The sequence below is a fragment of the Lampetra fluviatilis genome, chromosome 4, assembly GCF_964198595.1.
Source record: "Lampetra fluviatilis chromosome 4, kcLamFluv1.1, whole genome shotgun sequence".
Classification (NCBI taxonomy): Eukaryota; Metazoa; Chordata; class Hyperoartia; order Petromyzontiformes; family Petromyzontidae; genus Lampetra; species Lampetra fluviatilis.
Genome location: NC_136278.1, coordinates 13,518,318 through 13,534,484, shown reverse-complemented (window position 1 = coordinate 13,534,484; position 16,167 = coordinate 13,518,318). Strand labels below are relative to the sequence as shown.

General features: G+C 43.3%; 1 protein-coding gene across 5 annotated transcripts in view; it reads left to right on the top strand.

The window, feature by feature from the left end:
• The window catches only part of CRTAC1 (cartilage acidic protein 1), a 709,809-nt gene that overhangs the window by 516,141 nt on the left and 177,501 nt on the right, over window positions 1-16,167 (top strand). For all 5 annotated transcript variants that reach the window (XM_078855610.1, XM_078855612.1, XM_078855611.1 and 2 more), the window contains exon 12: window positions 6,952-7,097. In XM_078855610.1, coding sequence (XP_078711736.1) covers window positions 6,952-7,097 — 146 coding nt within the window. The remainder of the gene's footprint in view (window positions 1-6,951; window positions 7,098-16,167) is intronic.

Sequence of the window (16,167 nt, the reverse complement as noted above, 5' to 3'; positions counted from 1 at the left end):
ACCCAACCCACGGAGGATTACTTTGGTTGTTTTTTTGCAAAATCAATACAGAATATATACTGTATATACAGTACGTAAAAAATGCTTTTATTTTATTGTGTTAGGGTAACTAGTCATGGTGAGGTAATAGAGGATGAATAAGTAAAAAAAAAACATTTGTAATGTAGATATATTAAAATATGGAAATATAAAACAAAATGCATCAATCACAAATTACAAATGGAACAGAGGTGCTTCAATATATGCGGGGAATTTCCGGGAGTTAATTTTACTGGCATCAAAGCAGGGCAGAGAGCGTGCTCTCAGTGGCTGTATGTTACTTTCCACATGTACGCTGTCTCGTTTCAGGACAGTTTATTTTCATGTGAGGAACTCACTGAAATTGGCCACAATTAAAATCACACACTGCATTATTGGACTGAAGGAATATTAAGCATGTCCAAAATGACGTATAGGTTCAATCGTGAGACCTTCGTTTGAAATGTAATCGGTAGAACCAACTCGTATGATAGGCAGGCATGTGCCTGCTTATCTTCCATTCGGCGATACATTCGTACTGGCTCATGAATAAGCAAGCACAGGTGTTGAGGCATGTCATAGGCATGTGTATTTGTTCATTATTCTGCTTTAGATTCTGCATGGCAATCTATAGTCCAATAACAAGCATCCACTGTGCTTTGCATGACGTAACACTTTTCCTTTCTGATATTGCAGGTTTGTGGCCTCAGCATCGTAGCCATATTTCCATATATCGCATTGGGGATTCGTACTAGACTTTGGAATGCTAACATTTGCTTTCTTTCATTATCTGATTGCGAATTACCATTTGACCAATACGCCATTGAGATGTGTATTTTGTAAGAGAAAGCTAGGGGAATACAAATGGTAGCACACGCAAGGGCATAAGGAGAACATTTTATATTCATATAAACACAAAATAAGGAAATATATAGAACGACGTTTCTCAGCAGAAAAGTCTATAAAAAATTACATTTGACTTGACATACAAATGTACAAAACAGATTTGCAACTGTAACTGATTCTGAAAAATGTAGTTGTACTGAATGGTAATACAATTGAAGGAAAGGTCCCATGCAATTTCACCAGAACTTGAGTAGAATACTCAAAACGTATGACTTCATATTTTACATTTTTGGGAGGGATAATGTAGAGAGGAAACAATTATTTTCTTTGGCTGCAAAGGATTTGTGCCTGTGTTGATACAACTTTACAACTGGACAAAGAAAATATGTCAACAATGATCATAGAAAGCAGTGATATACTGAGAAACTCTGCTGCAGAAGCACAGAATGGAAATCTCCCCTCCATGCCACAAAGGGCATAAAAGGGAGCAAATCCATAGGTTTTATATAAATATTTTAAAAGTGAAAGGCAAATTGTGGAGACAAACCTTGCTGCTAGAGTTCAAAAAGGAAAATTTATATTTTTTTCATTTAAAGAAAACCTTTATTTAAGTTTACATTTATAATCTGCTGTGTGTGCCCTAGAGATATTGGGAGAACTGCATGTCATTTTTTAAGTTGTATGGTATCGGGAACAGATGCAACATAACTGGAAAAAAGACTGATTGTTGTTGTTTTTTGTGTTTTATACTTATTGTAGAAAACTATGGTAAATTATTGTTTCGTAAGTTTATTAAGCATTTCAGGGAAGGTTTTGATGTATTGGAGGAACAAGTGGTAGTTGTGCTTAAGAGCAAGTCAGTGTTGCATTAAACTAGGGTGGAGTTTAATAGATCATATTTGCACAGGCAGGCAACAATACTTTCAAGCCAACAGGTTATGAATATTTTTTATGCCTTTTGGCAAGTGCTGATAGGGGTCCCCCTGGTGTAAAGGGCTTTCCAGAGGCATACAGCAGCAGTAACAATTGATCACTTTATTGATGAGTCCAAATGAGGACAAAACATCCAACAGTTTTCTTTTGGTTGCACAGTCTACCTATTGGGATGTCACATTCTTAATGGTTTCTGTCACTCATAGGTGGAGTTTGACTTCTATATTCGGAGGGCAGGGGGGCACGGGTTCGCTTTGTCCCTCACATTAGGAATAGTGGGTGCATACAATTAATGTATTTTTAATCTGAATTCTAAATTAGTAAAGGTGGCCTCCTCGTACCCCCACCCCCCCCCACAAACTCTGCCCTCCTCATATGGTGTCACCCCTTCAGCTATTTTAAGCTCTTATCCATGCAGCGGGTAGAGTGACTAACGTGCATGTACACATTTACATGTATGCGCGCACGGTTTGCTACATGCGCTGCAGTGTGATGGGCCACGGACAGTATGATGAGGCCATGACGCCCACACCGGAATGCCCTGGGCTACCTTTAGTTCACCACTGGTTGCAGGGATTTTTGTCCAGCACAGTGCCCTATCCATTCCTCTTGGCTAATTGAAGATACACATTTCTCTTGAACTGCGGTGAAATGATTTTTTTTCCCAAAAAGTTTCCACCAGCAAAACGGTTGGGAAAATGTGAAAACGAATGATGGATGTCTTGGGCCCTTGGACTTTTGTGTATGATATAGGAGTGTTATACTGGTAGGAACGAAGTAGACCAGACCACCAATAGATTAATGTGTCCGTCCGTCCGTCCGTGTATCAACATCGCCCCTACTGCAAACACTTGGCATGACCCTGCCCGACAAGATGGCCGCCCGCTCCCCCTGCGATCTGTGAACTAAACAAGATGGCCGTCGCTTCCGGCGCCTCACGGCGAAACTTTAAACTTCGCTTCAAATTTACTTTACTGAAACGCAGCACGTTTTTTTTAACACAGATACATTTATTAACACAGAGACGAGATACATTTAATCGCCTTATTTGTGCACGAAAAGCACGGCGCGAGGCCTAGTGCGGCAGGCTTCGCGAGGCCTAGTGCGGCAGGCTTTGCGAGGCCTACTGCGGAAAAGGCATCGCGAGGCCTACTGCAGAGAAGGCTTCGCGAGGCCTACTGCAGGGAAGGCTTCGCGAGGCCTAGTGCGGCAGGCTTCGCGAGGCCTACTGCAGAGAAGGCATCGCGAGGCCTACTGCAGAGAAGGCTTCGCGAGGCCTACTGCAGAGAAGGCTTCGCGAGGCCTAGTGCAGGGAAGGCTTCGCGAGGCCTACTGCAGAGAAGGCTTCGCGAGGCCTAGTGCAGAAGGCTTCGCTAGGTCTACTGCAGGGAAGGCTTCGCGAGGCCTAGTGCAGCAGGCTTCGCGAGGCCTAGTGCGGCAGGCTTCGCGAGGCCTACTGCAGAGAAGGCATCGCGAGGCCTACTGCAGAGAAGGCATCGCGAGGCCTACTGCAGAGAAGGCTTCGCGAGGCCTACTGCAGGGAAGGCTTCGCGAGGCCTACTGCAGAGGCTTCGCGAGGCCTAGTGCAGAAGGCTTCGCTAAGTCTACTGCAGAGAAGGCTTGGCAAAGCCTAGTGCTTCGCGAGGCCTAGTGCAGGAGGCTTCGCGAGGCCTAGTGCAGAAGGTGGTGGTGGGGGGTGGTGGGGTAGTGGTGGTGGGGTTGGGTGGTGGTGGGGGGTGGTGGGGGGGTGGTGAGGGCTGGTGGGAGGGGTGGTGTTGAGGGTGGTGTTGGGGGGGGCTGTCAACTGGTGTAGGAGGCGGTGCACTTCTCTGCTTCAATTTTGTTGCGATTTATTATCTGCACACAAACAAAACCACCGAGAAGTAAGACGCGCCACCCAGTCCTGCCCCCCCCGCCCTCTCCCCCCACCAATATTTGAGTGATATTATAATTAAATAAAATGATGCAGCACCCCCGCTTTTACATTAGTAAGCAAATCACAGCAAGATGAGTTTTTGCACACTACGGGCAACACATTTTCTCCAGTCACTGCCTTAAACCCGTTCAGTCGACCGAGTGGAACAACAGAATAGGCGGCTAAATACGGACTGAGTGGCACATAGAACACATTCCTGCGGAGGGAGCTGGTAGGAACGTTGGGTTGCTCAGTCAATGGCCAGGGTCAACGGCGGCGTGGTGTATTCCGCAAATATGCCCGACTGTGAGGGCGGGCACAAGCCGGCGTGAGTAGGTTAAACGTTGAGTTTTATAAGGACACCACGGGGTGACCAGCCCCTCCCCACCCAGCCCCTCCCCACCCAGCCCCTCCCCACCCAGCCCGGTCGATATCCCTGTACCGGTACTAAGTATTATTCCTACCAGCCCACCCCGCAGGGTCCTGTTTTCAGACTATATCTTGGGCATGGCATCATGTTATCAATTTGCGGTGGTGAGGCATTGAGATGAGTTTCCTACAACTAAGTTGCCCGTGATGGTTTCGGCAAGAGTGATGTTTTACTAACTGGCTGGACTTTAACAAAGCGTTTTAAATATAACTTTATGACATTGTATTACAGGTGTGGATGATGCTACAAATGTTATGGAAGTGTAGAGAGGTTCCAGATGCGTGCTTGTTCATTTTTTAGTGTTTGTTGAATGGACCGACACGTGCGCAGAATCGCCTGGCAAATGCCCCGATCCACCATCGTCGCCTGCCTGTCCCTTCACCCTTTCCTGCCATTCTCCTTCAGCCCTTATAGCCAATCGCTTTCCACCCCTCCTGCCGTTCGCATGAGAAGGGGAGCAGGGAGGAAGGGGAGGTGTATATCGGCGACCACTGGACTGGTGCTTGTTCGAGATTATGTAATCAGCGTGCGTTTCCAACAACCGCTTGTGAAGCAGAGACTAGGGGTGGTTCGGGCAGTTTAACCATTCACAATCCCTTTATGTGCTTGCATGCAGGGATGAGCGGGTAATTGTTAAACTTAATTTCGGGAAGTGCTTTGCAAGATCGCACAGAGGAATAAGCAAAAGTAAGCTTAGAAATTCGGAATAGAATATGGAAGGACAGTGTTGGAAATGTAATCGGGACGAGGAGGTGGTGATGGATAGGCCACATGCTCAGGATGGAATGAGACAGGATTCAGGTATTCCCCTTGGTCAGGGATCAAGAGGAAGACCTACATCCCAATGTTGGTGAACAATAAGAGCAGGCCTTGGAGGTCAGATTTACCGCTCAACAACCGTATGACCTAGCAGACAGACAGAAGGGATGGTGAATTGAAGTCGCATTCGTGACATTGGGCCAAGATTAATTCTTGACACTCTTGACCTTGGATTCAAACGACGCATCTTTTACATTTGATTGTAATCATTGATACCACTGTAGTACTCGTACATTTAGCTCCATTGTCGGAATTTTAAACACCGTTTGAACAGACCCTGTGTATACTACTGTACGCAATACTACAGGCATGCACGATGTTTACTGGTGATTGCCCTTTGTGACTGTGAAAAAAAGAACATTTCCAGTAAGTTTTAATTTTGTTAAATGATTGGTCAGTACATAATAGGGAGCAGTCCGGGTTATCGCGCTTTGTGTTGCACCGTTTCCAATAACACCGGATGAGGGGGCTGCTTGCCCTTAAAAAAAAAAAACTCGCTCTCATCCATAATCCACTCCCACGTCCATTGATTTCCGTTGATTGAAATCATTCGTTCTTGTGCCTTGTGTTTTTTGTCTTGTGAAGTTTAATGGTTGCTCTTGTATTTTTTTGGAATATTTTTTTTTATCTAAATATATTTTACACATACACACTACACGTGAAGGGAATACGGGAATCCCACCGCTGGTCTAATGTCGGACTTCAATCGTTACGGTTATATAAATGCTGCTGTTGTGTATAAAGCTTGTTTTCATAATCTATTTTTGGAAATTCACAGAGGAATGAAGGGCCCTGTTCCCATTCTACTTCTTCCAGCCATTCATGTTTGTTTTCCTGTCTGTTCATTGATTACATCACTACACATCCATTTTGGTCACTCCTCCATCGATTTCCTCCGATCTTTACCCAATTTTACCACCAGTTTCAGCAATAAGTTTTCATCCTTTATAGCGATCCAAGTAATCACCACCATTACCATTTATTATGTCCACAGAATCTTCTACTTAAAAATATATAATACAGCTTATAGCCATGATAATGGCTTCTCTTTGTAGTTTAAGCATTCCACGGTTCAAATCCAATATCAGCCCCTTGAAAAGGAAATGTAGCAACATCACATAGATACATGATTGACTAACTTGGCTGAACGTTAAAGAACCAGTCACGTTGTTACCAGGTTTGAGCCAGTGAAATTGTGTTCATGGTCAAATTTGGAGAGTGACCTGAATCACTATGCAGTATTACCAGATTCCATTTCCAAGTGCATGTTGGCAATGGAAATCATATGCATAGTGTCTTCAGAAAGTCATGTTTGGATACTGTATGAATCCCATTTTATTATGCAAAGCTCAGAAACAGCATTGCTGCCTTATAATGATTGTTAGAGCGTTTTTGTAACAATGATATAAACATATCACGTAAAATAAAAATATACAGACTAAAGCAAAGCACCTCAAATACATGCTTTTAAGTGCTATGTGTGACAGTGCTCATTTTATTTAGGTATATCTCCAAATGTTCGAGCAATGGCATAGTGTTTAGAGCACTCCACTATAAACCTTGTGGTGAATTAGATCTGAGCCAGTCCTGGGCCCTCTCTTCACAAACCCGCACTGACCCGTGTGGCAAATTATGGTCAAACAACCCTCAATGTGACATGGTATGGGTAGGCCCTCATCTAGCAGTAGATGACAAACGGACCGTGAATTATTATTTACTAAATTATTATTTACTACATTTAATTGGACCTTTTCATAAAACCATTCGCATAAAACTCTCCAACACACCGGAGTGCTGAACTAGGAACTTATTGGCATGTGTTTTTACGTGACAAACCTTCCTAATTGGCTGTATCGGGTGGTGGCGGGTTTAACAACACATGTATACTTACGTGACCTGACGCAAAAAAACCTCTTGTTGAAAACCTTCCCCGTAAACATGTAAAAATTAGCTACATCCAAAGTGGGTGTTGTCTGTTTTTTTCACACAGAGAAGGACGTGGGCCTCCGCGTGGAGGTGACTTGGCCTGACGGGTACTTCTTCTCGAGAAACCTGCGCAGAGATGAAATGAACTCACTGATTGAGATCCCCTACCCCGACGGAGAAAGCCAGCAGGACAGCGAGAGCAAACCACAGGTAAACGACACGATTGGTTTGATTGATCCACTGATTTTATTAGTTTTTTGCCGGGTTATAAACATTTAGCCTTAAACTACTTTTTTGTAAGAATGACCCGCAGAGGTCCTTGGTTAAACAAAAGGAAGTTACAGCAGCGAATAAATCATAAGATTGCAGATGCTGAGCAGCAAACACATTCCAGGAAAACAACATTCAAGCACTAAAATGGCACGAGGTGCTGGATTTGGGAGGCATAATACACATTTGAATTAATGACTGAGTTTAAATTCACAATGTACCTTCCACATTGTTTCCCAAACAAAAGCGTGTTTGGGGGAAAATCACATTTGATGCTGTAGAGTTTTCCCACGCACACTTCCATTCACTACATCGAGGATTCAAATACCCTCAACGCTCTGAGGCCTGCCGACCAGGGAGTATGCAGGAGTAGCCGTCCTTAGCTTCTCAAGTTGCTTAAGACCGCTTGTGCTCAGAGCGATGTGGCTGGAGGTAAAACGGGAGCTTCTTGTTTGTCTATAACTCACGCACTGTTCAAAATCTGCCTGTGCCAAACTGGGCACGTCACCAGGGTGCAAGAAGAAAATTGCAGAGGTTGTTTTTATTCTTCTACATTTGGTCTGTTGAAATGTTTTAGATTTTTTAAAATCTCGATTCAAATGGACAAACAACGCTCAGGGATGCGAGCCCAATTGACGTTTTCTCAATACCTTGAGCTGTAGAAGAGTGTAGCCAAGTTTAAAAATAAATTTAATTAATTATATTTTTCGCAATTAAGAGGAGTTGTAAGCATGGAATGAACACATTACCAAGGCTGTACTAATTGACTCTTCTCGATTCTAAATAGATAAAAGAAAATGCAGGATAAAACTGATCACACTGTTTCTGTCATTATCTCTATACAGTGAGGGAAAAAAGTATTTGATCCCCTGCTGATTTTGTACGTTTGCCCACTGACAAAGAAATGATCAGTCTATAATTTTAATGGTATGTTTATTTGAACAGTGAGAGACAGAATAAGAACAAAAAAAATCCAGAAAAACGCATGTCAAAAATGTTATAAATTGATTAGCATTTTAATGAGGGAAATAAGTATTTGACCCCCTCTTAATCAGAAAGATTTCTGGCTCCCAGGTGTCTTTTATACAGGTAACAAGCTGAGATTAGGAGCACACTCTTAAAGGGGATGCTCCTAATCTCAGCTTGTTACCTGTATAAAAGACACTTGTTCACATAAGCAATCAATCAATCATATTCCAAACTCTCCACCGTGGCCAAGACCAAAGAGCTCTCCAAGGATGTCAGGGACAAGATTGTAGACCTACACAAGGCTGGAATGGGCTACAAGACTATCGCCAAGCAGCTTGGTGAGAAGGTGACAACAGTTGGTGCGATTATTCGCAAATGGAAGAAACACAAAAGAACTGTCAATCTCCCTCGGCCTGGGGCTCCATGCAAGATCTCACCTCGTGGAGTTGCAATGATCATGAGAACAGTGAGGAATCAGCCCAGAACTACACGGGAGGATCTTGTACATATTCTCAAGGCAGCTGGGACCATAGTCACCAAGAAAACTGTTGGTAACACAATACGCCGTGAAGGACTAAAATCCTGCAGCGCCCGCAAGGTCCCCCTGCTCAAGAAAGTTCATATACATGCCCGTCTGAAGTTTGCCAATGAACATCTGAATGATTCAGAGGACAACTGGGTGAAAGTGTTGTGTTCAGATGAGACCAAAATTGAGCTCTTTGGCATCAACTCAACTCGCCGTGTTTGGAGGAGGAGGAGGAGGAGGAATGCTGCATATTACCCCAAGAACACCATCCCCACCGTCAAACATGGAGGTGGAAACATTATGCTTTGGGGGTGTTTTTCTGCTAAGGGGACAGGACAACTTCACCGCATCAAAGGGACGATGGACGGGGCCATGTACTGTCAAATCTTGGGTGAGAACCTCCTTCCCTCAGCCAGGGCATTGAAAATGGGTCGTGGATGGGTATTCCAGCATGACAATGACCCAAAACACACGGCCAAGGCAACAAAGGAGTGGCTCAAGAAGAAGCACATTAAGGTCCTGGAGTGGCCTAGCTAGTCTCCAGACCTTAATCCCATAGAAAATCTGTGGAGGAGCTGAAGGTTCGAGTTGCCAAACGTCAGCTTCGAAACCTTAATGACTTGGAGAAGATCTGCAGAGGAGTGGGACAAAATCCCTCCTGAGATGTGTGCAAACCTGGTGACCAACTACAAGAAACGTCTGACCTCTGTGATTGCCAACAAGCATTTTGCCACCGAGTACTAAGGCATGTTTTGCAGAGGGGTCAAATACTTATTTCCCTCATTAAAATGCAAATCAATTTATAACATTTTTGACATGCGTTTTTCTAGATTTTGTTGTTATTCTGTCTCTCACTGTTCAAATAAACTTACCATTAAAATTATAGACTGATCACTTCTTTGTCAGTGGGACAACGTACAAAATCAGCAGGGGATCAAATACTTTTTTCCGTCACTGTATATGACGGTATTTTAAAGCTCATGTGCCTTGAAACTTTTTTGTAAAAGGCACTTTGTGAGTGCAAATTATTGTTATTATCAAAAATTTGATGCAATTGTGAATACGCTTGAATAGAAGATGTGTTTTGGGAAATTGTGTTTCTCATCTAGAGTAGCACTCCGGATAAGGCGGTATGACCTGTTAATAGTTTTACAACCTGAAATAAAATGTATTCCTATGCTCCATTACATTTGTCTCACTTTAAGAAATAATTTGCATAATTTTAACAATCACTTCATAGCGCAATTGGATATACAGTAATCCCTCGCCACTTCGCGGTTCAAGTTTCGCGGCCTCAGTGCATCGCGGATTTTTCGAACTGATTTAAAGGCCTCATTATACCTGTGCAGTAACACCATCATCATCATCATTCATCATCACATTCATCGAACTGCACAGGTCTGTCATCGTCGTCATTGTCATCGTCATTGTCATCGTCGTCGTCGTCATTACTGGAGTCAAGTCTCAAGATACTACTGTCATTGGTGAGTGTAAAACACCATAATACGTATCGTATGAGAGAGAGAGAGAGTGAATGTATAATATTAAGGTTTTATAATTAAATAGACTTAAGTAAAATATATATATAAAGTATAAATATACATATTTTAAACATTCTGGTACCCACACACACATATACGGAAATTCCTAGGGGGCCAATCCTACTTCGCGGATTTTCACCTATCGCAAGGGGTTCCGGTCCCCATTAACCGCGATAAACGAGGGATCACTGTACTGTAATACTGGCAATGGACTGGAGTATACTTACTGATAGTGCTGAACCATCTTACGTGAAATTAATGATGACATCAACGTCGTGTTTGGTCTGCTCATGGCGTATAAGGGACTCGTTAGCAGTAAGAGGCCTCTCTACCAGTTTGACGAGATGTTAATTAATTACTTCACCTGGTATACAGGAGGTCGTGGGTTCGATCCTGACCCTGACGCCTGCTGTATATTTGGAGTTTGCACGTCTCTCTCTCTCCATGGCTGCGTGGACTTTTTTCCGTGTCCTCCGGTTTTTCCCTCCACATTTAGAATCAACGCGCGTTTAGAGTATTTGGCTGTTGTAAATTTGCACATGATAAATCACTTCGTTGAGCTATCATTTGTAGCCAGGTCGCTTCTGAAAAAAATCTTTTTAGCTCAGTTCGCGTTACCTGATGAAATAAATAAGAGTTTTAGTTTAGTTTGCAGCTCAAGCTGAGTGCATGTGATGTGTGCCCACTGCCGCACATTGCTTCTGCTTCTTCGAGGCTGTAATGCACGGTGTCGTGGGCAGAATTCGGCGAGGGATTATAGCGAACAATCTCGCCTTGACTCTTGAATGATGATTTATATTTTGAGTGAACTGCGAGGATTGACTCACAGCAGATACAGTTAAAGACTTACATTGAAGATACAAAACATCAGCAACAAGTGCCTCATGATTTGTTTCAGGCACGTGTATATGCCTATTAGCTGTTAAAAAAACTGAAGGTAAATGATCTTGTAAAAAGATGTCTGCTCATTTTGGAACAATTAGAAAAATATACACTTTTTAGCTGCAATTGTGTAATTCTAGATTTGAAGCTTTCGTGACTGCAATGATTCATATTCTTAGGTTTTGTCGGTAAAGTCACGTAGGTAAAACATCAAAATTAATAAAAAATTAAAATAAAATAAAAATCACGACGTTACGGAGGCAACACAAGTCTCCGTCATCAGGTGGGACCGTCACAGCCAGATTAGCTGCATCAAGTGAGGCAATGATTCAAGATGTGATCCCTTAAAAGCAAGTTGAGGGGGGAGGAGAGGGGGGGGAGCTCATCAGAATGTGGTAGCCAATGAATGGAACGTATCGGGAGGGAGGGGGGGCGGGGCTCAAAGACGGCACGGAGTGCCACGTACAACGCATCGGGAGGGGGAGGGGGGCGGGGCCAAAAGGATGGACGACGGCTTGGACGCGGTTGTGCGCAAGCAACTACTGCTGCACACGCCAACGCATTGGACAGAGAGGGCGAGGGGAGGCCTGATACACATGATAGAAAAGAACGAAAATGCCCATGTTTATACCAATGCTGGCTGAACAATGAAGAGAGTACTGTTAAACACTGGGGATGTTAACACTCGGTAAAGTAAAGTAAAATAGTGCCTGTCAGATAAGATGGTCCAAAAAAGTGTAATTAAGTCTTTTTTGCGTGGTTGATAACATCTTTCTAATGATTACTAAGTTCTGTTTGAGAGGAGGCCTGACGGATCCTTGGGACATTCTGTCTACAGGAAAGCCACCCACACTGATTCCTACTTGAAACCGGATTCCCACCACCACCCATCTCAAAAGAATTATCTCATCAAAACGCTATACCACAGAGCCCATGGCATTTCTGACCAACACCACCTGACCGGTGAATTAAGACATGTACATCGGGCCCTCAGGATGAACGGATACTCTGACCGTACTATCCGCCAAGCTGTCTCTCCCACCACACAGAAACAGCCACATGAAACTCCGACCAAAACTATCACGTTACCATACATAGCAGGCGTGACCAAAAAGATCTCCAAAATTCTAAACAAACATAACATCCAAGTCCGATTCAGTACAGTGCATAAAATCCGTGATCTGATTCCATCTGTGAAGGATGTCGTTCCTGACTTACAGTATCCTGGAGTCTACAAATTGAGTTACATTTGTGGTGACTGCTACATTGGAGAAACGAAACGTCATGTTTCTGATCGTGTCCGCGAGCACAAGTCAGATCTGAAACACGGCAGAACTGATTCTTCGGCCGTTGCCGATCATTGCTACAACTCGGTGGGCTCTCATGAAATTGTCTTTTCCGAGACCAAGGTTCTCTGCAAACCTCCTGGCTACCATCAAAGGTTTGTACACGAAGCCATACAAATATACAAACACATACATAATTTCAACCGTGATGATGGGTACAAACTTAGTAATCATTGGAAAGATGTTATCAACCACGCAAAAAAGACTTAATTACACTTTTTGGACCATCTTATCTGACAGGCACTATTTTACTTTACTTTACCGAGTGTTAACATCCCCAGTGTTTAACAGTACTCTCTTCATTGTTCAGCCAGCATTGGTATAAACATGGGCATTTTCGTTCTTTTCTATCATGTGTATCAGGCCTCCCCTCCCCCTCTCTGTCCAATGCGTTGGCGTGTGTAGCAGTAGTTGCTTGCGCACAACCGCGTCCACGCCGTCGTCCATCCTTTTGGCCCCGCCCCCCTCCCCCTCCCGATGCGTTGTACGTGGCACTCCGTGTCGTCTTTGAGCCCCGCCCCCCCCTCCCTCCCGATACGTTCCATTCATTGGCTACCACATTCTGATGAGCTCCCCCCCCCCTCTCCTCCCCCCTCAACTTGCTTTTAAGGGATTACATCTTGAATCATTGCCTCACTTGATGCAGCTAATCTGGCTGTGACGGTCCCACCTGATGACGGAGACTTGTGTTGCCTCCGAAACGTCGTTATTTTTATTTTATTTTAATTTTTTATTAATTTTGATGTTTTACCTACGTGACTTTACCGAAAAAACCTAAGAATATGCAATTGTGTACTTGCATTTACTATTCTTGAGTGTTTTGAAATACAGTGGTTTTTCAACAGTATATAGTATGCGGTGTGTGACTTCATGAAACTAGAGTAACAGCTGTGCACACACGCATGGAGCAGGACATACGCAGATACGGAGACGTGAAGAGAGCGTGCAAGCACCCATTCTTATAAAATGTAATCTCTGCATGTCATTTCAGGCAATTTTTCTGGTATCAAAATGTTGGAGATTTCTGGAGAGTTCAGAGGGATACAATCCAAATTGTCAGTAATACACCGGCAGAAAGATTCAGCACATTTGTAGAAACTTTTTCTTCTCATGCCCACCCTAACCTGGGCCACTCCATAATTGCTGTACGCTTGGGCCATATGTGGATTGTCAAATTTTGGAATCGGTCTGACTATACATTAGCACATTTCACCAATACAGTGAGGGAAAAAATATTTGATCCCCTGCTGATTTTGTACGTTTGCCCACTGACAAAAAAATGATCAGTCTATAATTTTTATAGTAGGTTTATTTGAACAGTGAGAGACAGAATAACAACAACAAAATCCAGAAAACGCATGTCAAAAATGTTATAAATTGATTTGCATTTTAATGAGAGAAATAAGTATTTGACCCCCTCTCAATCAGAAAGATTTCTGGCTCCCAGGTGTCTTTTATACAGGTAACGAGCTGAGATTGGGAGCACACTCTTAAATGGAGTGCTCCTAATCTCAGTTTGCTACCTGTATAAAAGACACCTGTTCAAAGAAGTATTCAATCAATCAGATTCCAAACTCTCCACCATGGCCAAGACCAAAGAGCTCTCCAAGGATGTCAGGGACAAGATTGTAGACCTACACAAGGCTGGAATGGGCTACAAGACCATCGCCAAGCAGCTAGGTGAGAAGGTGACAACAGTTGGTGCGATTATTCGCACATGGAAGAAACACAAAAGAACTGTCAGTCTTCCTCGGCCTGGGGCGCCATGCAAGATCTCACCTCGTGGAGTTGCAATGATCATGAGAACGGTGAGGAATCAGCCCAGAACTACACAGGAGGATCTTGTCAATGATCTCAAGGCAGGTGGGACCATAGTCACCAAGAAAACAGTTGGTAAGACACTAAGCCGTGAAGGACTGAAATCCTGCAGCGCCCGCAAGGCCCCCCTGCTCAAGAAAGCACATATACATGCCCGTCTGAAGTTTGCCAATGAACATATGAATGATTCAGAGGACAACTGGGTGAAAGTGTTGTGGTCAGATGAGACCAAAATGGAGCTGTTTGGCATCAACTCAATTTGCCGTGTTTGGAGGAGGAGGAATGCTGCCTATGACCCCAAGAACACCATCCCCACCGTCAAACATGGAGGTGGAAACATTATGCTTTGGGGGTGTTTTTCTGCTAAGGGGACAAGACAACTTCACCGCATCAAAGGGACGATGGACGGGGCCATGTACCGTCAAATCTTGGGTGAGAACCTCCTTCCCTCAGCCAGGGCATTGAAAATGGGTCGTGGATGGGTATTCCAGCATGACAATGACCCAAAACACACGGCCAAGGCAACAAAGGAGTGGCTCTAGAAGAAGCACATTAAGGTCCTGGAGTGGCCTAGCAAGTCTCCAGACCTTAATCCCATAGAAAATCTGTGGAGGGAGCTGAAGGTTCGAGTTGCCAAACGTCAGCCTCGAAACCTTAATGACTTGGAGAAGATCTTCAAAGAGGATTGGGACAAAATCCCTCCTGAGATGTGTGCAAACCTGGTGGCCAACTACAAGAAACGTCTGACCTCTGTAATTGCCAACAAGGGTTTTGCCACCAAGTACTAAGTCATGTTTTGCAGAGGGGTCAAATGCTTATTTTCCTCATTAAAATGCCAATCAATTTATAACATTTTTGACATGCGTGTTTCTGGATTTTATTGTTGTTATTCTGTCTCTCACTGTTAAGAAAACCTACCATTAAAATTATAGACTGATCATTTCTTTGCCAGTGGGCAAACGTACAAAATAAGCAGGGGATCAAATACTTTTTTCCCTCACTGTAATGACCAATAAAATAGGCCCTTGTAATGGGCTTATACCTGGCCAAACTTCATGTTCTAACTTGCTCAACCATAGGACAGTGACTGCAGGGATTCATCTTCTTGGTTCTTTCGGTAAAGTCACGTAGAAGGGAAGTAATAAAATAATAAAAATAAAACATAATAAAACAATTCTCACGACGTTTCGGCCACAACGCAAGCAGCCATCCTCAGGCGAAGAATGAAACACCCCAAGCTTGGAGCGTATATTTAAGCTGGGTTAGAGGGGGGGGAGGTGGGAAGAAGAGCGCCTAAACAAAATAATTTGCATATCAAGAGGAATTCAGCATATGGAAAATGCGTAGGAGGTGGGCGGGGGGGGTTCCAAATCAATACTATGCCCGTGCATTATGCAGGATTAGCAGCATCAAAGGGGGGGGGGGAAGGGGGGGAGCATTAACAAAGGAAAGGAATGTTAATAGTATGTAGCTGTAGTTACTAAACAACCACGTAAAAAACTACAGTATAAACTGCATGACAAACTAAAGTATAAACTACATAGCATCATCAGTAAACTTACTATACTCTACAATAAGCTGAGTTACTAACAGTAAGTAATACATGAAAAATTCTACGTTGTAAAAAATTATATAATATGCTTCCATCTAAACTTTATTCTCTTACATCACACGCGTCTATACCGTACTATATACTTCCATAGGCAAAACCAACATTAAATTACATACTGTATTGCTATAAACCACCCTATACCTTATACATTTTTAATATAACACTATGTATTATTCTACCCACCCTAATGTGTATCAAAATGGTTTATTACGTCCTTCCAGTGATTGCTAAGCCAGAATCCATCTTCTCGGTTAAAATTGTCTCTGTGTTTGTAAATGTGGATCGCCTCATGTACGAATCTCTCATGATAGCCAGA